At 45.0% G+C, this 24,764-nt stretch overlaps 1 protein-coding gene across 2 annotated transcripts in view; it reads left to right on the forward strand.

The window, feature by feature from the left end:
• Positions 1-24,764, forward strand: part of LOC132823328 (slit homolog 3 protein-like) — a 699,246-nt gene that overhangs the window by 583,939 nt on the left and 90,543 nt on the right. For both annotated transcript variants that reach the window (XM_060837019.1, XM_060837020.1), the window contains exons 16-20: positions 2,757-2,907; positions 4,564-4,638; positions 17,035-17,178; positions 19,171-19,314; positions 22,031-22,194. In XM_060837019.1, coding sequence (XP_060693002.1) covers positions 2,757-2,907; positions 4,564-4,638; positions 17,035-17,178; positions 19,171-19,314; positions 22,031-22,194 — 678 coding nt within the window. The remainder of the gene's footprint in view (positions 1-2,756; positions 2,908-4,563; positions 4,639-17,034; positions 17,179-19,170; positions 19,315-22,030; positions 22,195-24,764) is intronic.

The following is a 24,764-nucleotide window of genomic DNA, read 5'->3' on the forward strand; positions in this document are numbered from 1 at the left end:
GTGGCATTTGTTGATACAAATGTTATTTGTCACAAATCAGGGCACTCTACATGCCCGCACGCAGCATTCACAACTAAAGGGAGACCATCTAAAGGCACGAAGGAGATGAATCGATATGGTCTAATTGCCATTCAAGAACATGCCTGCAAGGTGACCAAGACTGGAACTGGATATATTCTTTCATTCACAGGATAAGAGCATCACGGATTTGGTCAGCATTTATTACCAATTCCTAATTGCCCATAGGGCAGTTAAGAGAAAACCACATTGTTGGAGGTCTCATATCACAACACCTTTCACAGTAGCTCAGGACACATGACAGTAATAAATCAAATCAAATCAGTATGTTCTCACTAGGCTCCACAGATGCTGCTAGACCTGCTGAGCTTTTCCAGCAATTTCTGTTCTGATTAGTGTTGAGTTTGTGCTGTGATATTCCACTTGAATTTCCTGATGTGGGATTCGAACTGCTGCTGTTCGTGCCATGAACAGTCCCTTTTACTCTGGGCACCATTCTCATCTGTTCCACTCACTCTTCCTCTCCCCTTCTCAACAACGTAAAAGGTGTTGTTTATCCAGTCCCATTCTGATCCGCAGAATTGGACTCGAAACATGACCCTCTGCAGAGGTGCTGTTGAGTTTCTCCAGCATGTTCTGAATTATTTTGGGATTTGAGCTTTCAGCTTCGGGATTACTAATTTCAGGATCCAATTCACTGTACCCCCAATCTCAGTGCTATTCAGCTGAGTAACACCAGGATGAGGATCCAAATTTTTAGTGGAGAAGGGGGAGATTATGATTCCTTCTGGCTAAATTATCTTATCAAAGAGGTTAACCATTGGCAGTTTAGAAAGATCCCTCAGCTCTTTCCTGGCATAATGTGTGAGATTTCATGTGACCTTTATAACTAGCTGTTTTTGGTTTTGCAGCAGCAATAGGTCCTGAAAGGTGTTTGAGTGAGACATTCTACACTTCACTTGTAGGACAAAAAAAACCACAAGGATTTAAAGCGGCCTCACAACTCATAACATTGAGGCTGCCATTGCTGTCGTGGAGCTCCTGATCCTGAAATCCTGTGGCCCCATTGCAGGGCGCAGACGTGACCAAAATTTGGAAAGGCCTGCACTAAGTCAAAAATCACAGTGGTGCAAACGATTGGCCAAGAGATGCTGTTTGATCACTGCCTCAGTGGCTTTTTTTTACATTCACTCCCGGAATGAGGGGGTCACTGACTCGACCAACATTTTTTAGATTAGATTAGAATCCCTCCAATGTGGAAACAGGCCGTTCAATCCAACAAGTCCACACCGACCCTCTGAAAAGTAACCCACCCTGACCCATTTCCCTCTGACTAATGCACCTAACACTTTGGGCAATAATTTAGCATGGCCAATTCACCTGACCTGCACATCTTTAGACTGTGAGAGGAAACTGGAGCACCCGGAGGAAACCCGCGCAGACAGGGGAGAACGTGCAAACTTCACACAGACTGTCACCTGAGGCTGGAATCAAACCTGGTACCCTGGTGCTGTGAGGTAGCAGTGCTAACCACTGAGCCACCATGCCACCCAGTTATTGGCCATCCTTAAATTAAGAGTCAACCAGCCGTGGGTCTGGAGTCACATGTAGGCCAGATAAGGAAGGCACTTTCCTTCCCTCAAGGGCACCAGTGAACTGGATGGGTGTTTCCAACAACAGATTTATGATCGTCCTTAGACTCTTCACTCCAGACATTCAGTGAATTCAAATTCCACGATCGGCTGTGGTGGGGTTTGAACCCGAACGTTACCTGGGTTTTTGAGGATTAACAGTGATAACCTTGGTAGGCTGTAGCCTCCTCTGAACAATAGACTCGCAATCTGCCCTGTGAACAGTTTCCAGGAGTGACAGGTTGTACAGTTTGTGGGAAAATTGAAACCAGGTGGTTGTGTCCTTCATGGAAGCACCAATTGGAGTGAAGTGACAGCACAGGAGAGATGGTGTCATTTGTGGAATAGCCCAGGTGGACCAGCAGGTTTTTACCTATCCATCAATTTTATTTTTATTCATCCACGGGGTGATGGCGTCGCTTGCCAAGCCAGCATTTATTGTCCATCCCTAATCACCCAGGGGGCAGTTAAGAGTCAACCACATTGCTGTGGGTCTGCAGTCACCGGTAAGGTAAGGATGGCAGTTTCCTTCCCTAAAGAGCATGAGTGAACCAGTTGGTCTTTTACAACAATCAACAATGGATTCATGGCCATCATTAATTCCAGACTTGTATTGAATTCAAATTCTGCCATCTGCTGTGGTGGCAATCGAACCCAGGTCCTGAGACCATTACCTGGGTCTCTGAATTAACAATCTAGCGATACTACCATGAGACATGCTGTTTTGGTGTGCTTGTATGCAAAGGGAACTCATTATCTGGATGATCAGGGATGCTGTTCAAGAGTGAGTGCATTGGGTGGTGCTTTGGATAAAAATAACATGGGAGGGTATAGGGGGAAAGCAGGAAATTGGCACCGGGTAACAATGCTTATTTAACAAGTTAGAACATGTACGATGGGCCAAATGGGAGCGTACTGATCTGTGGCACTTCTGGTCACCGCACACTTGGTTGCTCTGATACACTGTGTCGCCAATCAGCCCAAGGCGACATTTTGTTAACTGTATGCCTCGTGTGTCGGCATAGTTGACTGGTCGTATCAAATCAAGAGCAGAAAGAGGAATTGTCATGAATGCACCTAACTGTTTGTGCTCGATGTTGTGCACAGGATCGGACGACTACCGGACCAAGCTCACTGGTGACTGCTTCATGGACATGGTGTGCCCTGAGAAATGTCGCTGTGAGGGCACCGTTGTGGACTGCTCCAACCAAAAGCTCACCAGGATACCCACTCACATCCCAGAATACACCACTGAACTGTAAGTCTTGAGTGCGAGGCCCAGCGTGGAGTAATACCCTCCCAAACAAGCAACAACTGCACAGCATTAAGTATCACCTCTCCCAGAGATAGAAAGGAATGAAAGCTGTTGAAGTATTATCAGATTAAGAGTCAGAAGGAGTGGGTTACTCTTCAGAGGGTTGGTGTGGACTTGTTGGGCCGAAGGGCCTGTTTCCACACTGTAGGGAATCTAATCTGAAAAAGAGACAAATTTGAATTGACAATGATATGACTGATCTTTTTTGAGAATATTTTTGTGAAGCAGATGAGAGCTTGAGAGAGTCTGAGAATCACAACTAGCCCATCTCAGGCAGAGTGACAAGATGGAAGGAATTCTTACGCTATTGGCCTGGGGAAGGAGAAAGTATAGAGTCAAAATGTGTGTGAGCAGGAAAGTCAACATTTCGAACATCAGCTCTTCATCAGGTATGGTCTTCATTCCTGACGAAGAGCTTATGCTCGAAACATCGACTCTCCTGCTCCTTGGATGCTGCCCGACCAGCTGTGCTTTTCCAGCACCACACATTTTGACTCTGATCTCCAGTATCTGCAGTCCTCACTCTCCCAGCGAGAAAATACAGGCATATATTTGGTTTTCAATGTTTCTCCAAAAGCTGGATCCGAACATGTCATGAACACGGTACAAGCTTTGATATGATACCATTCCTTTTGAAACATCCTCTGCCAATGCCTTTTTAAAATTATGTATTGGCATGAAGTGGTATGGTGGCTCAGTGGTGAGCAGTACTGCCTCACAGTGCCAGGGATCCAGGTTCAATCCCAGCCTTGGGTGACGGTCTGTGTGGAGTTTGCATATTCCCCCTGTGTCTGTGTGGGTTTCCTCCAGTTACCTCCCATAGTCCAAAGATGTGCAGGTTAGGGTGGATTGGCCATGGGAAAGCATCCAGGGATTGGGCATAGTAAATTGTCCAGGGTTCGGCAGACTAGGTGGATTGGCCGTGAAAGTGCAAGGTAATGGGTATTGGGGTCTGGGTCTGGGTTTAGTTGGGATGTGCTTCAGAAGGTTTGTGCAGACTCAATGGGCTGAATGGCCTCTTCCTGCACAATAGGGATTCTGAAAAAGCCTCTTGAGTTACAGACACCCACAACAACATGTCTGAACCTCCAGGAAAGGAACAGGCAGAAACTGGAGGAAATTGTGCATGAGAGTAGAGGTTGGGTTTATTGACAGCGTGAGAGAGATGGGATTAGACACTCTCTGCCCTGCGCGCATTTGTTCAAGTTGTAAGGAACCTGTGGCATTTGAGATGTGGAGGATCCTGATACAAAGTGCAGTGGGTACAGCTTTACTTGAGGAAATAAGTGGAACTGACTCCAGTTTCAAAAGAAGCACCAGTCTGACAGCAAGTTGGAAAAGGAACAAAGCAATCTGAGCTAAGGACCGCAACGCAGTTGATGGAGTCAAGTGATACTTCTTTTGTACCTTTTCCTGGGTGAACTGTGCAAGGGGTGAAATTTAGAGATTTTACTTCCACCTGTAATTTACAAATGTTTGATTAGGAAGGTCTTTTTAAAAAAAGTGTTTCTCTCCGTTGGAGTTTTCTGCACAATTCTATTGTATCAAGTAGTAACCCTCTCCCTCATACATCTAATCATCTCCTTTTTTCTGATTCAGGCGACTGAATGACAATGAACTGACGATCTTGGAGGCAACAGGTATCTTTAAGAAGCTGCCAAACCTGCGGAAAATGTAAGTTTATCGAGCGTTAGGAAGTCTGGCGCAAGCTCAGCATTGGAAACGTTAACCCTACTTCACCTCAGTCATTGCTGGCTATTTCCAGCATCTCTTATTTTTGTTTCTGATTTCCAGCATCTATAACACTTTGGTTTTGGCGTGCACGGTCCATCTGTTGGAGAAATTGTCAATGTGGCGCAGGCAGTCCGAGAAGGAAGGCAGTGCTGATTTAGTCTGTCCCCGTAGAATTTTCTCTTATGTGGCCACGTTATGTGAAAGGTGATAGGTTTCTTGATTCAAGTGCAGAGATTTCCTGCACGATGACATTTTTCTCAGCTCACCGTGAGTGTAGAAACTGCCCATTTCATACGCAAGGGGTTCAGTCCTTGCAAAAAAAAATCCTTCTGGGCACCATGTTTAAAAGGTACCCGGACACCACTTCACTCTCTGCAGTACAGGAGCATCACACAACCTCTACACCTCACCCACTCCCATCCCTGGAGACATCAGAGACTGGGCAAATAAATCAGTGCCATGCATCAGTGATACTAGCTTACAGGCTTTCCTGAAGCCTGCCCTGACGCAATAGGAGGTGCGCCACGGTGGCTTAGTGGTTGGCACTGCTGCCTCACAGCACCAGGTACCTGGGTTCGATTCCAGCCTCGGGCGACTGTCTATGTGGACCTTCTCCCATATCTGTGTGGGTTTCCTCCAGGTGCTCTGATTTCCTCCCACAATCTAACGATGTACAGGTAAGGGTGAATTGGTCATGCCAAATTGCCCTGCAGTGTGCAGGCTCGGTGGATTAGCCATGGGAAATACAAGGTTACCTGGATAGGATGGGAGACTGGGTCTGGGTGGGATGTTCTTCAGAGGGTTGGTGCAAATTCGATGGACCAAACGGCCTCTTTCCATAATGCAGGGATTCTATGAATCCTTAGCGATGCTAAAGACAGCAGCCTGGATAGAAGTGGCTGCAGAGCCCAGTGCCCATTGGCAGCTCAAGAGAATGTGGCTCCATTGTCACAAGAAGATGAGTGATGTGTTGCACTCTGCCAGGCTAATAACTACTGTCTAGTCAATGCTTCGTGGACCTGAGTATTGTGAGGTTGCCAAGCACAGGAGTTAAACACAAAAGATTTGGTGCCAGGCATGTCCATCAGATGCAGAAAGAAATGGTTTGGTTGTGATGGAGCCAAGGAACAGAAGATGGTTTTACTCTTTGGACCTAGGAGGAAGCAACCAACCATCCCATGTTTGTCCCCCTTATGTCTGGTCGGATTTGTAACGAGATGTGCTTCTCGTTTTGGGCTAGCAACACTGCGCTTGTGATCATAATTCCAGTAGGCTATAGTGTCAATCCATATTCATGACCTGCTAATAAATGCAAAACAGGTGAAGATTTGGAAGTCCAACTTGTCTGCAAAGTTCTGAGAACTTAACAACAAAAGCTTAATCTACCAAGAGGAGACTCAGTCTATTTTGCTTCCTGCCCAATTAAATTCCCTTACCCACCCATCTCAAATCTCTGAGCAAGCGCAGAGAATTCTGCTTTGTGTGCCCTGACAACTCAATGAACCACTCAGGCACAACAATGTCAAGGGTAGGACCCTGTAAAGTGTTTTATTTGCTGGGAACGGTCGATTTGTGTGTTTGTTTATTCCCTTCTCCCAGTCTCCTGCCTGTGAGTGAGCTGGCCACTCAGGGCAGTTAATTCTTTTGTGGTACCATTTGGTTTTTGAAAGTGACTCACCAGTCAGTCTCACCGGTCTGTATTCACCTCAAGCATTGTAACGTTTTGTGTATGTGAAAGCTCTCTGAAGAAGATGAAGGAATGTACTGAGTAGGCAAATGGGAACATTCTTAACAACCTTCTGTGTTCTCAGTGACACTGCTGTGGTCTTGGCTTTTTTCTGAGCTGTTTATGATTAGTTCCTCTGGGAGCCATGTTCCTCAACAATCTGGAAACTCTGGCAGTCCATCTCTGCAGAGATGCCTTTGACGCTCACATTTATGCAATTTTATGCCTACCACTAGAATATTAAAATTCTACCAACCTCCTACCTGCTCCCCTTTGAAATCTTGGGTATTGATCTATGTATCAGTAGTACAGAACAAAGAACAAAGACAAGTACAGCACAGGAACAGGCCCTTTGGTTCTCCCAGTCTGTGCCGATCATCGTGCCCCAACCAAACAACAAAACCTTCTGCCCGTATTTGGTCCAGATCCCTCTCTTCCTTCCCTATTCATGTGACTGTCCCGATGCTTCTGAAATGTCTCCAACACGCCCACTTCCAGCACCTCTTATGGCAGTACGTTCACTCTCTGTGTGAAAAACTTCCCTCACACATCTCCCTTAAGCTTTCCCCCCTCACCTTGAACCTGTGCCTTCTTTGTAATTGAAACCTCGACCCTGGGACAAAGCCTCTGACTTTCCACTCTATCTATGCCTCACATAATGGTGTAGACCTCTATCAGGTCTCCTCTTGGCCACCGTCTTTCCAGTGAAACCTATCCTAGTCTTTTTAACCTTTCCTCAGAGCCAATGGCCTCTAGACCAGGCAACATCCTGGTGAGGGATGGTTTCCAGCTTCTGCAGTCATTGCTTTTACCTTGTTGATTTTAACATCCTGGTGAACCTTGTCTGTGCTCTCTCCAAAGCTTTCACCTCCTTCTGATAGTGTGGCGACCAAAACTGCGCACAACCCTCCAAATGCAGCCTTACGAGGGGTTTATATAACTGCAACATGGTTTGCCAACTCTTGTACTCCATGTCCCAGCCAGTGAAGGCAGTGAGGGGGATTAATTTTCATGGACATTTTCCCCTGTTAATCCATATTAACTTTGACAGAAGAGCACTAGAAAACTCCAGGGAATTTTTGCATATCCTTACAATCCCTTGTAGATAATCCTCATGTTTATTTACAAATAAATCACAACAAGAAACCTAACAATTGGCAACGAGAGGAATAACATAAAAAATTAATGTCAGAATATCAGTAATGGATAAGTTAGCTTTTGGAAGACTGGCTTCCAACTCTGTTCAATTATCCATTAAATAAACAAATCACAACATTCTCTTACAGAGCAGGGAGCACAACTTGTCTTTGTAATCAGCCAGGCTTTGATTTTTAGATCAAACCTCATTTGAAAAATTCCCTTGTTGTTAAGCTCCCTGTTTTTGTTCCCGTGTGCCAAACCTTGTTTCATAAACTCCAAAACAAATTTAATATACATGCATATGATTAACTACAATAAACAGATGTTACAAATGCAATCACTGACACAGCCATCTGGGTTTATACATTGTGCAAATTATGTCCACCATGCAAATCCTCACAATAAAAAGACGGTAGCTAGATTTGTTCAAAGGAAGGCAGATGATTGAATCATTGTACCAGTTCCCTTTGAGTTTAAGACACAATCTGATACTTTTGAAAACAAGCCAAATTATTGATTCTGAGGATCAGTGTCTATCGAGTGACTGAATTGATGGCTTTGTCAATGGCTGTGCCTTGAGTTGACCATGCTGTCTGGTCAGGGATGTGGATTTTTGCCTTTGCTCTGCGTGTCTGACCAGCAAATCTTTGTGAACACAGGGCAGGATGTCTCACGAAGTAGTGCGATCCAGAATGCAGGATTTGTTTTTTTATTTCCCTTCTCTGCTGTCATTCTATCTCATTACTCAGGGATTTGGATTAGAAACATCATGTTGTCATGAATGATTGGCAGCGAGTTCCTCTGTGTCGTTTTGTAATTGTTTCCAGCAGAGCTTCAGTGTGTCTTTGTAGTATTTTCTTTGCCCTCGCCAGGAGTCTTGGCTCCTGAAAGCAGAACTTGGCAGGGAACATGGATTTTAGCCATGTGGGTGTAGTGTCCAGTTCATCAAAGGTAATTCTATGGGACCTTGCCTGAGCGCTTGAGAAACTGGCTTCAGAAAGGATACCGGCATCTTTTTGATGGTCTTCCCATTGAATCCGGAGAATTGGATGTTGATGTTGTTTCTCCATGTCACTGTTAGACAATTCAGACTCCCTAGGAGAAAGTGAGGACTGCAGCTGCTGGAGTACCAGAGTTGAAAAATGTGGTGCTGGAAAAACAGGCCAGGCAGGCCAGGCAGCATCCAAGGAGCAGGAGAATCGACGTTTCAGGCATCAGCCCTTCATCAGGAATGAGGCTGATGTGCCAAGCGGGCTGAGATAAAAGGTTGGGGGGAGGGGCGCTGGGAATATGATAGGTGGGAGGAGGTGAGGGTGAGGGTGAGGGTGATTGGCCGGAGAGGGGATGGGGGCGGAGAGGTCAGGAAGAAGATTGCAGGTCAAGAGGGCGGTTCTGAATCCGAGGGTTGGGACTGAGATAAGGTGGGGGGAGGGGAAATAAGGAAGCTGGAGAAATCTACATTCATCCCGTGTGGTTGGAGAGTTCCTAGCGGAAGATGAGGCGCTCTTCCTCCAGGCGTCATGTGGCCAGGGTCTGGCGATGGAGGAGGCCAAGGACCTGCATGTTAGTGGCGGAGTGGGACGGGGAGTTAAATTGTTCAGCCACGGGCCGTTGGGCCCTCCACTTCCCACACCTCCGCTCTTGAACCCCGCCCCTCCAATCGCCACCAGGACAGAATCCCACTGTTCTCACCTTCCACCCCACCAGTCTCCGGATACATCGTACCATCCTCCATCATTTCCGCCACCTCCAGACAGACCCCACCACCAGGGATATATTTCCCTCCCCTCCCCTATCAGCATTCAGGAGAGACCACTCCCTCCGCGACTCCCTCGTCAAGTCCACACCTCCCACCAACCCAACCTCCACTCCCGGCATCTTCCCCTGCAACTGCAAGAAGTCCAAAACTTGTGCCCACACCTTCCCCCTCACTTCCCTCCAAGGCCCCAAGGGATCCTTCCATATCCGCCACAAATTCACCTGCACCTCCACACACATCATTTACTGCATCCGCTGCACCCGATGTGGTCTCCTCTACACTGGGGAGACAGGCCGCCTACTTGCGGTACGTTTCAGGGAACACCTCTGGGACACCCGCACCAACCAACCCAACCACCCCGTGGCTAAACACTTTAACTCCCCCTCCCACTCCGCCAATGACGTGCAGGTCCTTGGACTCCTCCATTGCCAGACCCTGGCCACACGACGCCTGGTGGAAGAGCGTCTCATCTTCAGCTTAGGAACCCTCCAAACACAAGGGATGAATGTAGATTTCTCCAGCTTCCTCATTTTCCCTCCCCTCACCTTATTTCAGTCCCAACCCTCGGATTCAGCACGGCCTTCTTGACCTGCAATCTTCTTCCCGACCTCTCCGCCCCCACCCCCTCTCCGGCCTATCACCCTCACCCTCACCTCCTTCCACCTATCGCATTCCCGACGTCCCTCCCCCAAGTCCCTCCTCCCTACCTTTTATCTCAGCCCGCTTGGCACACCAGCCTCATTCCTGAAGAAGGGCTTATCCTGCTTCTCGGATGCTGCCTGGCTTGCTGTGTTTTTCCAGCACCACATTTTTCAATTCAGACTCCTTGCATTACAGGAGTGCGGTGATGTCGATTCTTCTGTACCCTCGAATTTTTGTTGACTGATGAAGATTTTATTGTTGAGCACTCCTTCCATAGTTTGAAATACAACAATGCTGACTTACACATGAATTCTACCAGACATTACTGGAGTGTAACTTGGAGGATATCAGCTATCGCTTTGAACTGAGAATGCCAGATCTCTGCAGAATGATGTACTTAGTACCCTAATAATATCATTGGTCAATGATTTGTTGAATCAAATAGACCCAAGAATGACCCAAGCCAATTTTCCCTGACCTCACTTTTTACTCTGCCTTGAGCCTTTTTGACAGAGGGCACGCAAAGTCTGCCTGGCCAGACGATGAAAAGACATGACACAGACTGCATTTCTGAGCTCAAGTCATTGAATCATAGAATCGTAGGATCATTACAATGTAGAAACAGGCCATTCAACCCAACAAGTCCTCACTGAATTTCTGAAGAACATCTCATGCCCTACCCTAATGCTGCATTTCCCATGACTGATCCATCTAACGTACACATCCCTGGACACTATAGGCAACTTAGCATTGCTAACCCACCTGAACTGCACATCTCTGGACATTGGTACAGGTTTAATGTAACCCAACGCCCAGCCTTCTCTTTGTCTCTAGACCTGATGAAAGATTCTGACCTGAAACGTCGACTTTCCTGCTCCTCTGATGGTCCTTGACTTGCTGTGCTTTTTCCAGCTCCACTTTTTATCCACGTTGACTCTCCACCATCTGTAGTTCTATCTCCTTTGTCAAGTCTATCACACCAGAATTGGAGCTTGCAATCCAGATGCTTTTAGATGACTGAGAATGCTAGTGGCCTGTGCCTCCAAATTCTTCAGTCGCTGCCGTGGAATTATCTTGCTAGTCTACAACACTGAGAGCATCCATCACATTCTTGTGATTACTGACTGCGTCTCTCAAGTGCCACAAGCTTAAAAGTTTCAGGAGCAAGGGTTACTGCCAGCTGATTCCAACACTATCCGAATGGGCACTTACCCAGTGAACCTGTGGAAAAATAAATCTGGATGATCCATAGGAATCTTTTCATCTCATTTCCTTCACTTCCTGTATCTAGCACCTACCAGAACTCTTGCTCTATGCAAGCAATTCCAGAAATCCCCAAGTGAGTCAAACACTCCAATAGCCAGAACAAAGTGTCTTCCCATTTAGACCAATCGGTCCAAACATGGATGAAAGACTATCACACTCAGTGTTTGCTGCTCTTCAAGTAGCAGGGCACAGATTGGGTTCCTATCTTCCCCACTACATTCACAGAATCCCTACAGTGTAAAAGCAGGCCATTCGGCCCATCGGATCCACTGAAGAACATCCTACTCACCGACTCACACCCCTTCTGTCTCCCTGTAACCCTGCATTTTCCATGGCCACCCCATCGAACCAGCGCATCCCTGGACACGATGGGCAATTTAGCATTGCCAAACCATCTAATCTGCCCATTCTTAATTGAAGTTGTCTGACTTTTGTTGGTTGATTGGGGGAATGACAGTGAAGGTTAGAAACTCCACCGTGGAAGAAAAGGAGAAAAATCAGTTGAGTATTCTCACACCTGGATGATCTGCTTGTCTTTAGTTTTACTGACTTCCCATCAAGCTTGATCGGGTGCAGTGATCGGGTGATCAATCCCTCTTGACTCCAGAGCTGAATGTGTCCAGGGGAAAGGTGTAATGTCTCTTGAGGCAGAGTCTGGGAAGGTGTGTCTGCTTTTCTGCTGAATGGATTAGACCTTAAATGGAGACCGAGCATGCTTGGTATCTTCCTGTACAAATGGCTGAGTGGATCAAGCAACTATTGAGTCTTTTGGGCTACCTTCAGGTTACTCCTAGCCTTGCCCTTCTGCAATATCCAGTTAAATATGTAAAATATACTGTGCTGGGAAAGGCAAGATAAGCTTGCCTGATGCTCAGTGACTTGCCTGTATTCATTCATGAAGGCTGGTCACTTAGTCAAGGTAGTCAGACGTAGTTTGGCACCAGGGTAAAAGTACCTCAGCAAGAGTGAGTTTCCCTTGAGGGATTAGGGAGGTTGGAAAGAAAACAATACTCATTGGCCATACAGTGTTAGTATTTTGCTTGTGGTAGGTTACAACTAAAGGGGGAAATAGTCTTCTATCCTAAAGCTGATATTTGGAAACATTATACATAAAACCATAGGATTCCTATAGTGTGGTAGTAGGCCATTTGGTCCATCTAGTCCACACCAACCCTCCCATCCAGACCCACCCTATACTCCTGCATTTTTCCCATGGCTAATCCACTTAGCCTGCACTCCATGGATAATTTAGCATGGCCAAATCACCTAACCTGTACATCTTGGGACTGCAGGAGGAAACTGGAGCAAGCCCATGCAGAGAATGTGCAAACTCCACACAGTCACCTGAGGGTGGAATCGAACCCATGTTTCTGATGCAGGCAGCAGTGCTAACCACTGAGGCACTGTGCCGACCATAACATATCTACATTGGAAATGAGTGCACGTGTGATGCAATGATCATGCTGACAATGTGCAGGGTTTAATGCCCTTGGAATAGCTCCAACAAAAACTGACAATGGATCACTCATGTGACAGATCCAACTCAATGAGTTCTCAACCCCAAAGTGGACATTCGTTTTTCTTTCTCTTCCAATGTAGCAGGAGGAGCAGTGCTCCAAAAGCTAGTGCTTCCAAATAAACCTGTTGGACCATAACCTGGTGTTGTGTGATTTTTAACTTGGTGCACCCTAAAGGACATTGCCCATCGTGGACTTCTGTGTTGGTCCATGGTTCTGTTTGGAAAGCGAGAATTGCAGATGCTGGAGAGTTAGAGTCGAAAGATGTGGCGCTGAAAAGCACAGCAGGTCAGGCAGCATCTGAGGAGCAGGACAGTCGGCATTTCGGGCATAAGACCTTCACCAGGGCTTCATTCCTGTCTTTTTGCCTGCCATTGGTGCGTGCTCGCAAAATTTTATACGCAAACACTCGACCTGTTTTTCCGCCCTCTGAGAGGATCGTTCTTAGACATCGCGTGCTGGAGTGGGAACGAAACCCAGGGTTTCTGACTCAGAAACTGACGTGCTGCCTGTTACATCACTAAACCTCCACCCTTCTTTGTTGCCAGTTACTTATCGTCATGGTTTCAGTATGCAACACCACTTTACTTTCGAATTACTCCCAGGATTCTGAGGAAAAATAGATTGAATTTCTTCTTTAAATTATAACACGAAAATAAGTCAAAGATGATTAATCTTTGGCTGTCCTCTCAATGAGTGGTAACGAATGGCACAGATTGGTGCTTTAGAGCTACAGGCAGAGGTTGGGCTAATTTCCTGGAGTGTGGGAGCTGAGGGGTGACTTTATAGAGGTTTATAAAATCATGAGGGGTATGGATAGAGTAAATAGATAAAGTCTTTTTTCCCCAGGGAGGAGGAGTCCAAAACTAAAAGGCATAGGTTTAAGGTGAGAGGGAAAAGATTTGAAAGGGACCTAAGGGGCAACTTTTGACACACAGGGTGATGCGTGTATGAAATGAGCTGCCAGAGGAAGTGGTGGAGGCTGGTACAATTGCAGCATTTAAATGGCATCTGGATGGGTATATAAATAGAAAGGGTTTAAGAGGGGTATGGGCCGGGTGCTGGCAAATTGGACTCGATCAGTTAAGGATATCTTGTTGACATGGACAAATTGGACCAAAGGGTCTGTTTCCGCTGTATAACTCCATGACAATGTCTCTGAATGCGTACCTTTGGACCATACTGAAGACAGAAAATGGGTTAGAGAATAATGAGTTGTTTCATTTTCATACTTTGCAAGATTCATATATTCTCTCTCTTTCTTCATACCCAATCAAGGCAAGGTGTCTCCCTCCTTTCCATACCGGACTCAATTTGAGTTCTGGGAAGTATTTTGACCAAGTAGGTTTTTTCACATCTTTTCCTGGGGGATAAAATTCTGGATTAAATCCATGAGGTGGCCTTCTATCTATTCTTTCATCCATTGTATTCACATCCTAATGAGCCCATAATCAAGAGTCAGTGATCTAATGTGATAATTTAACCTCTTCCTGAAGTGTTTTCCAACCCTGCACTACAATAATATGGAGGTGCCAGTGTTGGACTGCTCATGGACAAAGTCAGAAGTCACACAACACCAGGTTATAGCCCAACAGGCTTATTTGAAATCACAAGCCTTCAGAACAGTATTGTTGGACTCTAACCTGGTGTCGTGTGACTTTTGACTTTGCATTACCGTGACTGCTGTAGCAATTCTGCAACTCCTGCATAACTTTGTTATTTTTGGCTTTTTAACCATTCAAACAGTTTCTTATTCTACTTTTTCCTCTACTACTCTGGCACAGTTTGATTCTTGGCTCACTCCTTTCTGCTGTCTTGGCTCAGCCTGGCTTTACCTCATCTTCTACATGTTGCCCTTGTATAATTTACTTCTTAACCCAGCTCCCCGCTCGATTTGCTGTATGCTTTTCTGTACTAGCCCCAACAGGTTTCCAGTACAATTGGACATACAGTGATTACCGTCGAAGCATCAGCCATGTTAGTGCTCGGATTAATGTCAAGGAATTGCACAGTGGTGTTCCAGTACTGCCTCACTTAGCTGCCTGTTTATTTTTTCCAGACAAAATTTAAGTTCGGAGAGCAGGATCAGTTCTTTGACTGGCTTTGTAACTTGCACCTGGAGAAACTAAACAGGCAGTCAAAAAAACAGGCATCCAGGGACCCTGATGGATTCTTTTAGAGGCAGGAAGGAAAAGATTTTCAAGTTTGAGTTAACTCTGAGCCAATATTCTGATTTGACGGTTCATTTGCTACACTAACGTAATGGTGAGGAAGATTATGCCGCTGGGTTTCTGAGCAAGTGGACTCCCCCACACTCCCATGTTTGTAAGATGACAATAGACCAAGTTTTCTAGAATGTTGACTGTCTGCCTGTCTCATGGACGATTATTGTATGATTGTAACGAGGTCAGCCAGGTGGACCTCAGAGAATGTGAATTCCCTGACTGGAGCTGTTCACCTGGTCCAGGCAGGGAGCCCTGGCTGACAGATATAAACAGGAGTGTCAGAGGTTCTGTTCACTCTGAGAGCTGCCTCTGAGGGAGCTGGACCAGTGTGAAGGACTTGTAGAAAGTGAGGACTGCAGATGCTGGAGATCAGCGTCGAAGAGTGTGGTGCTGCAAAAGCACAGTCAGGCAGCATTCGAGGAGCAGGAGAATTGACATTTCGGGCATAAGGCCGTCATCAGGGATTGAGCCCTTCGTCAGTGTCAACGCCTCTCCACGTATAAATAAAGGGTGACTTGGTAACAGGACACCGGCCTCTGTGGGGTTATTGCAGTTACAAAGATTGCTTTCATAGTTTTTGGCCGACTGTTGTTGAATCTTTCCTGTGAACAAAGTTTCCTGCTTCTTAAACTACAGGTTGTCATCTTGCCATCCATTTATCATTATCCAATAGCCTGAAGTCTGGGTTTGAACATGAGATTCTTCCGTCCATTAGAAGTGTGCCAGTATGAGTCAGGAAAGGTTCAGAATACATTTGAAAAGGACCTGCTCCATGATCTGTGTCTCAATCATCATTAATGTAGTCATAGTTTGTATTTGCTCTTTCCCAAGATATGGGCATCAATGGCATGGACAGCATTTGTTGCTCACCCCTAAGTGCCCCAGCAAGATGCCTCCCTCAAACGCTGCCATTCACATTGTGTAAGTAGACCCAGAGTCACACTGCAAATCATTCCTCACGACTGCAAGGTTTCTCAACGGAAGGTTACAGAGAGATATGATTAAGCTTTGCAATCTTGTTTTGTAGATTATAAGTGGATTTTCCTATTACTGAGATTCAATTTGGAAAGCCTGTGAGTTCCTGGCTGTATAATAATAGGCATCTCATTTCAAAACTTACTTTCTAATCAAATCTTAACTCGTCTGATCCATTGGTAAATTCCCTAATGTAATAATAGCTAAATATTATGATCGTACCAGCTGAGCTTCTCTAAGTAACGTCCTTCTGCCCAATTCTGAAGATTTTTACCTTTTGTATTAACCTACCAAGGATACCTTGTGTGCATGTATGTGTGGATCCACATTCAGAATGTAATGTTCACCTCTGTGCATGTGTAGATCCACTGACATTGTGTTTATATGCGTGTGTGAAGAGCTTAGAAATGGACCGTCTTAGTCTCCATTAAGCGCTTTCCCTTCCAAAATAGCTGAGGTTAGATAGAGTTCACAGTTCCCTTTATATCGCCTAGTAACATGCTTGACAAACATTCCCAACTTGCATCAATGTGACATTTCTATTTCCTACACCATCTATCCTTGTGCATATCCCAAGGTGTATTGCCCAATTAGTGCTGAATTGTAGTCAGATTCGTGAACTGGACTCGTTTCCTCTGGGAACTGTACTATGAGACTGCCCAAACTTATTTCACCATGGACCCTTAATTGCCATCTGACGGGAAAGCTTCATTCCATCTGCATGAACTGAATTGGAAGCCAGACTGCATACCTAATAAAACAGTGTACACAGACAGTGTTAAATTTCAGTGCCACCTACCTCATTAACAATATAAATTAAATTAGAATATTAAAAACAGTTTGAATTTTGATCAAAAATGTATTTTAACATTGTGGAGAATTTAGGAAATGGGTTTCAGACGTGTCCATTTTTCATCAACATCTTGCTTCATTTTCCAATTCTGTGCACGGCTAATCATAAAGGCTATTTAGGTTGGACATCTACACTGAAAATGCATTTGGAAAGAGGAACGGAGTATAATTTTCCCATATTAACATTTGTCATAGTTCCTTTGAGAATTAATATTTTTCACTGTCTCTCATTAGAAACCTGAGCAACAACAAGATCAGAGATATCCGGGAGGGAACATTCGAAGGGGCGTCAGGAGTCTTGGAATTGTTGCTGACTGGAAATGAACTGGAAATGGTCCATAGCCGAATGTTTGCTGGTCTCTCTGGACTCAAGACACTGTAAGTGCAGAGCGCCGATAATCTGCAGTATCTGGAGAGTACCTGGTATCAGGACAGCTGTCAGAGCAAATCTGCTTTATACACCAAAAGCCTCCAGTTTGTTGGATTTCTAATTTTAAGCTGTTTACTTTTGATTTTTAGTGTACGTCAACTTAAACTATGCCAGTTAATCACAGATGGTGTTACAGATGGAAAGTGGCCAGACATAGTTTCAACTTTGGATAGAATATTCCACCCAAAATATTCTGGGCAGTGTGCTGGATAGCCTATTACTTAAGATTCTGATTAAAATCACGGACATAAAATATTTACATCAATTTCAACAATTCTAGGGCTTGAGACACCTTCTCCCATGTCGTTACCATAAACCCCACACACCAGGCTTTGTTATCACATGGACTGCTATTACACACCATCTTTGTTAGCCACTAAATGACCCCCGCCCCCGTTAGGAGCTATTCATTCTCCCAGATTGATCACTATCCACTCCTTTGTCTGTCCAACTTCTTCCCTCTCTCCCAAAAAAAACAGAGATAGCTGGAGAAGCTCAGCAAGTCTGGCAACATCTGTGGAGAGGTTCTGAGGAAGGGTCACATTGACTTTGATTTCCCTCCACAGATGCTGCCAGACCTGCTGAGCTTTTCTAGCAACTTCTGCTTTTGTTTCTGATTAACAGCATCTGCAGTTCTTTCAGCATCTGTTCTCCTCTCTTTGGGCTCCATCTCCACCAATTCCCTCACCCTATCTTCTGCATTAAAAACAACTTTTCCTAGTGACAAGGTAAGAACAAGTTACTGCAGATGCGGGAATCTGTGCTGAAATAAGAATAATATATTTGAATTCACAGTGGGTCAGGCAGCATCCATGGAGAAAGAGAGCAAGCTAACGTTTGAGTCAAGATGAATCTGATTAGCTCTGAGGAAGAGCCACTGGACCCGAAACGGTAACTCTGCTTTCTCTCCTCCGATGCTGCCAGACCTGCTGAGCTTTTCCAGCAACTTCTGCTTTTGTTTCTGACTTCCAGCATCTGCAGTTCTTTTGGTTTTTATTTAATAAAAAATATGTAATGGACCAATGCAGTCAGACAGTTTAAAAATGGTTCTTTTTTTTCTTTTCATTCAAAAATATACCTGCTCATGTTTTAAGAATGATTGCCGTGTGGTTTCATTGACACAGCTGACGATTGTTTATCACCAAGACAGAAACATGTTTTAAATAAGTTTGCAATCCATTATGTGTGAGAAATCTAATCCAAGCTCACTAAAAGCAATTTTAAATGAAAAAAAAACAACTGCACTGAACTTTTTAATGGTTTCCTTGGTTGTGCACTACTGGGTTCCTAGTAAATAGCTTTTAAAGATCTTCACATGAGGATCAGTGGTCGGCACAACATTGTGGGCTGAAGGGCCTGTTCTGTGCTGTACTGTTCTATGTTCTATCTTTGAAATTGTGGGATTGTGCCTAAGAAACTGAACACAATCTAAAGAGGATTTCTGAATCAGTGGAATCTCTCAATTTGGCCAAGAGCCGAACCGGATTTATTTCAATGACTCATGAAATTTTTAATCTTTATTTTGAGCATCGGTGATTTAACTGGATAGATACTGCAATGTCCTCAGCAACTCTTGTTCACTAATGGGGCGGCACGGTGGATCAGTGGTTAGCACTGCTGCCTCACAGCGCCAGGCACCCAGATTTGATTCTAGCCTGGGCTGACTGTCTGTGTGGAGTTTGCCCGTTCTCCTCCCTGTGTCTGCATGGGTTCTCTCCAGATGTTCCAATGTGTGGGTCAGGGGGATTGGCCATGGGAAATGTGATAGGGTAGGGGGTGGTATGCCCTTCAAAGGATTGGTGTGGCTTCAATGGGCCAAACAACCTGCTTCCACACTGTCGAGATTCTATGGATGTCTTGTCCCAAATGTTTGAAAGAGAAACAATGTTGATATGATTATTAGGTGCTGAAGTGTTCCCTTTTCTTTCTCTGTGTTGTAGGATGCTGCGGAATAACCGGATCAGTTGTGTCAACAATGACACTTTCACTGGCCTTAGTTCTGTCCGGTTGCTGTCACTGTACGATAACCGGGTCACCACCATCACCCCTGGAGCTTTCAACACCCTCCATTCTCTCTCCACCATGTAAGTACACAGAGTACCACCTAATTTCAGCTCAGCGTTTTATTAAAGATTTAGAACAAAGAACAATACAGTACAGGAACAGGCCCTTTAGCCCTCTTAGCCTGCGCTGACACGTTTTGCCCTTCCATATGAAAACGGTCTTCACTTACAGGATCCGAATCCCTCTCTTTCCTTCCTATTCATGTATCCATCCAGGTGCTTCTTGAATGCTGCTGTTGTGTCTGCTTATATCACCTCCTCTCGCAGTGAGTTCCAGGCACTCACCACCCTTTGTGTGAAAAACATGCATCACACACCTCTTTTAAACTTCCCTCCTCGCACCTTGAACCTGTGTCCTGTAGTAATTGACTCATCCACCCTTGGAAAAAGCTTCATACTTTCCACTCTATTCATACTATTCACAACCTTATAAACTTATTCACAATCTTATATATTCACAATCTTAATATAAGGTCACCCCTCAACCTTCTGCATTCCAGTGGAAACAAACCCAGTCTAGCCAACCTCACTTCATTGCTAAAATCCCCCATACCAGGCAACATCCTGGAAAAAGCTTTCTGTACGCTTTTCAAAGCATCCACGTCCTTCTGATCGTGTGGCGACCAGAACTGTACACAATATTCAAGTGTGGCCTGACAAAGGTTCTATAAACCTGCATCATAACTTGCCTATCCTAATACTCAATGGCCTTTCCAATGAAGGCAAGCATGCAAGGGCCTTTTTTACTACCCTATCTACCTGTGCTGCCACCTTCAGTGATCTGTGAACCTGCACACCTAGATCCCGCTGCGTATCAGTACTCCTAAGAGTTCTGCCATTCACTGTATAATTTCCACTTGTACTTGCCCTTTCCCTTACATTTGTCCAGATTAAACTCCATCTGTAATTTTTCTGCCCTTATCTCCAACACATCTATATCCTGCTGGATCCTCTGACAACCTTCCTCACTATCTGCAACTCCAACAATCTTTGTATCGTCCGCAAACTTACTAATTAGACCAACTGCGTTTTCCTCCAAATCATTCATGTAGATCACGAACAGCAGAGGTCCCAGCACTGATCCCTGTGGGACACCACTAGTCACAGCCCTGGAGAAGGTGCTTTCTTGAACCACTTGTCAGTCCATGAGGTGGAGTGACACTCTGTGTTGGTAGGGAAAGAGTTCCAGGATTTTGACTCAATTGACAGTGAAGAAACTGTGATATAGTTGGAAGTCAGGATGGTGTGTGCCTTAGAATGGAACCTGCAAAGATACTCTGGCAGTGCAGTGATAGTATCCCTACCTCCAGGCCAGGAGGCCTGGGTTCAGATCCCAACTGCTTCAGAGGCGTGTAATAATATCTCTGAACAGATTGCTTACGAAACATCTAGAAGGGAACTTGGTAAGTGATGGTTCTTCCAAGCCTTGCTACCCTCATCCCTGTGGTGGTAGAGGTTGCATGTTTTCAGTCAGAGAAAGCTCTGGCAATTCATTCTTCACTTGAATAGCTAGTGTAAAGATATATCTCACAAGAATATATGAATGAGCAGCAAGAGTAGACTATTTGGCCCTTCAGACCTGGTTCACCATCCCATTACATCATTGCAGATCTGAATGTGGTCTGAACTGCACTGGCCCACCTTCACCTTGTTAATCTGTCTAGCTTAGCCTTAAAATGAACCCTGTCTCTACTGCTCTCTGGGAAGAGAGTTCCGCAGACTAATTCCACAGAGTCAAGAGTGTGGCGCTGGAAAAGCACAGCAGGTCAGGCATCATCCGAGGATCAGGAGAGTCGATGTTTCAGGCATAAGCCCTTAATCAGGAATGGAGCTGTGATTCGGGGGGAGAAGATAAATGGGAGGGGGTGGGGCTGGGGGGAAGCTAGCAGTGAGTGTGATAGGTAGATGAAGCCAGGCTAATGGTGATTGGTCAGAGAAGCAGGTGGAACGGATAGGTGGGAAGGAAGATGGACAAGTAGGTCAGGTCGTGAGGGCAATGCCGAGTTGGAAGGTTGGAACTGGGATGAGGTGGGGGGAGGGGAAATGAGGAAACTGGTGAAATCCACATTGATACCATGGGGTTGGAGGGTCCCAAGACAGAAGATGACGTATTCACCTTTCACCTAATTGCACAAAATGTCTCCTCATCTCAGTTTAGAGCATAGGAACACAAGAACTAGGAGCAGGAGTACACCATCTGAGCCATCGAGCCTGTCCCCCATTCAATAAGATTATGGCTGATCTTTTCATGGATTCCACTCCACTTACCCACCCTCGCACCGTAACCCTTAATTCCTTTATTGTTCAAAAAAAAACTTAGCTTTAAAAACATTCAATGAAGAAGCCTCAACTACTTCACTGTAGACAAACATGAGACTGGAAGAACACAGCAAGGCTGGCAGCTTCAGGAGGTGGAGATGTTAATGTTTTGGTGTTACCCTTCTTCAGCATCTACAGTTTTTTGTCTTACCTACTTCACTGAGCAGGGAGTTCCACACATAAAAATTGAGATACTCTATATTTTAACCTGTGTCCCCTAGTTCTCAAAAGAAAACTCAGAAGGTGAAGCCATGATACATTCAATGGATCCAAGCCAAACTCATCAGTGAGAAGATTCAATTACTTAAAAGCCTTTTTGTACACTCTTGTTCATTTTTTTTTATGTGAAAGGTAGATTGACCAAGTGAAGGCATTATAATTGACAAAATAATATGAATTCGTTCTCCAATCTCCATAGCAACCTTTTGGCCAATCCCTTCAATTGTAACTGTCACCTGGCCTGGTTGGGGCGGTGGCTGAGGAAGAGAAGGGTCGTCAGTGGAAACCCACGCTGTCAGAAACCGTTCTTCCTCAAGGAAATCCCGATCCAGGATGTGGCTGTTCAGGATTTCACCTGTGACGGTAAGGAAAGACAGTATTTAATGCTGAAAATGACTGGTCTGGAACTTGGTGGGTAGGGGACAGTTTATGGATTGGAAGCATTCTGAAGAATACAACGTAATTCTTCAAATACGCAAGTTTTCCATTGGCAGATGAAGCTAAATGCAGATAAGTATGAGATGATGCATTTCATAGAAAGCACCAGGAATTATACAGCACGCTAACAGACACTTCAGTCCAACCAGTCCATGCTGACTACATTCCCAAACTCAATTAGTCTCCTGATCCATATCCCTCAAACCTTTCCTAGTCATGCACTTATCCAAATGTCTTTTAAACCTTGTAACTGCACCCACATCCAATGCATCCCCAGGATATTCAATCCACATGCAAACCACCCACGGTTTAAAAATAATTGCTCACGTCTTTTTTTAAAATCCTCCTCCTCTCACCTTGAAATGTGCCCCCCAGCCTTGGAATCCCCCATTCTCGGCAAAAGACACCTACCATTAGCACTATCTATACCCCTCATGATTTTATAAACTTTTATAATGTCACCTCTCAACCTCCTAAGCTCCAGTGAAAGACGTCCCAGTCTATCCAACCTCTCCTTGTAATTCAAGTCCTCCATTCCTGGCAACATCCTGGTAAATCTTTTCTGAACCCAGTTCAGCTTAATAGTTCCTTCCTATAACTAGATGACAGTACCTGGCATGGTATTCCAGAAGAAGCCTCACCAACGTCCTGTACAACCTCAGTGTCACTTCCCAACTCCGATACTCAAAGGACTGAGCAATAGGAACCTGTGTGTACATGAGCATAGATCATTGAAGGTGGTAGGTTAAGTGAATAGAGCAGTTAATAAAGTATACGGTATCCTTGGCTTTGTCAATAGGAGTGTATTGCACAAAAGTAAGGAGTGATGTTGAAGTTGTACATGGTATAAGCTGGAATGTATCCTTGGGCATGACATTGTTGGAAAGAGGTGAGCACATTGGAGAGAGTACAGGAAAGGGTTACAGGAATAGTTCCAGAGATGAGAGACTTCAGTTTTAAAGTAGATTTGAGAGATTATAATTTCTTAGAGAGGAGAAGGCCAAGAGGTGATCTAATGGAAGTTTTCAAACTTATAAGGAGATTGGTTAACATAGATAGACAGAAACTTTTCCTGCTCGTAAAATTATAAAGGTGGAGATGATACAGAGTTAAAGTGATTTGCAAAAGTAGTAAATGTGGTAAAAAGCTTTTCCACCCTGTGAACAGTTCGGGACCCGAAAGCGTTGCTGGGGACACCAGGTTACAGTCCAACAGGTTTGTTTGAAATCACAAGCTTTCAGAGCACTGTTCTCTTCACCTAAAAAGGAGCAGCGCTCTGAAAGCTTGTGATTTCAAATAAGCCTGTTGGACTATAACCTGGTGTTGTGTGACTTCTGACGTTGTCCACCCCAGTTCAACACCGGTACCTCCACATCCCGGGAATCTGGTAGAGCTTCTCTGTTCCTAGTGGCATTTGAAGTTAGCTATCTGTTTGAACCCTGCCATTAACACTTAAACTCTTCTTCAGAGCAATTATTTGTCCTTCTGGCATAAGGCAGCCAGTTATCAGGCAGTTGTTAGAACACTTTGTTTATGTAGCTTTCTTCCTTCTTTTCCTGGGGCTGGTTCATTGGCACATGAAGTCATTTCTCAGTTTGTCCTTATATCTCAGGAAATAATAGGAGTTATTGCTGATGCTTTCAACCAATGAGCAGTTATTAGAGTTTTAGATTAGACTTACAGTGTGGAAACAGGCCCTTCGGCCCAACAAGTCCACACCGACCCGCCGAAGCGAAACCCACCCATACCCCTACATTTACCCCTTACCTAACACTACGGGCAATTTAGCATGGCCAATTCACCTGACCCACACATCTTTGGGCTGTGGGAGGAAACCGGAGCACCCGGAGGAAACCCACGCAGGCACAGGGAGAACGTGCAAACTCCACACAGTCAGTCGCCTGAGTCGGGAATTGAACCCGGGTCTACAGGCGCTGTGAGGCAGCAGTGCTAACCACCGTGCTGCCCACTGACACCGTGCCGCCCAGTTCTGAAGTTACCGTATCACACTACCAAAATGCATGACCTCATGTTTTCCCACTTTGTATTCCCATGTGACAATTTTTGCCCATTCATTTTATTTGTCTGTATTCCTCTGCAAACTATTTGCATCATCACCATTCGCCTTCTCCCACTTATTTCTGTCATCAAATCTTAGCAGGACTTATACACTTAATGGTAAGGTTCTGGGGAGTGTTGCTGAACAAAGAGACCTTGGAGTGCAAGTTCATAATTCTTTGAAAGTGGAGTCACAGGTAGATGGAATAGCAAATAAGACGTTTGATATGCTTTCCTTGATTGGTCAGAGCATTAAGTATAGAAGTTGGGATGTCATGTTGTGGCTGTACAGGACATTGGTGAAGCCACTTTTGGAATATTGTGTGCAATTCTGGTTTCCCTGCTATGGGAGGGATGTTGTGGAAACAGGTCCTTCGGCCCAACAAGCCCACACCGACCCTCCGAAGAGCAACCCACCCATACCCATTCCCCTACAT

This window comes from Hemiscyllium ocellatum, chromosome 16 (genome assembly GCF_020745735.1).
Source record: "Hemiscyllium ocellatum isolate sHemOce1 chromosome 16, sHemOce1.pat.X.cur, whole genome shotgun sequence".
Taxonomy (NCBI): domain Eukaryota; kingdom Metazoa; phylum Chordata; class Chondrichthyes; order Orectolobiformes; family Hemiscylliidae; genus Hemiscyllium; species Hemiscyllium ocellatum.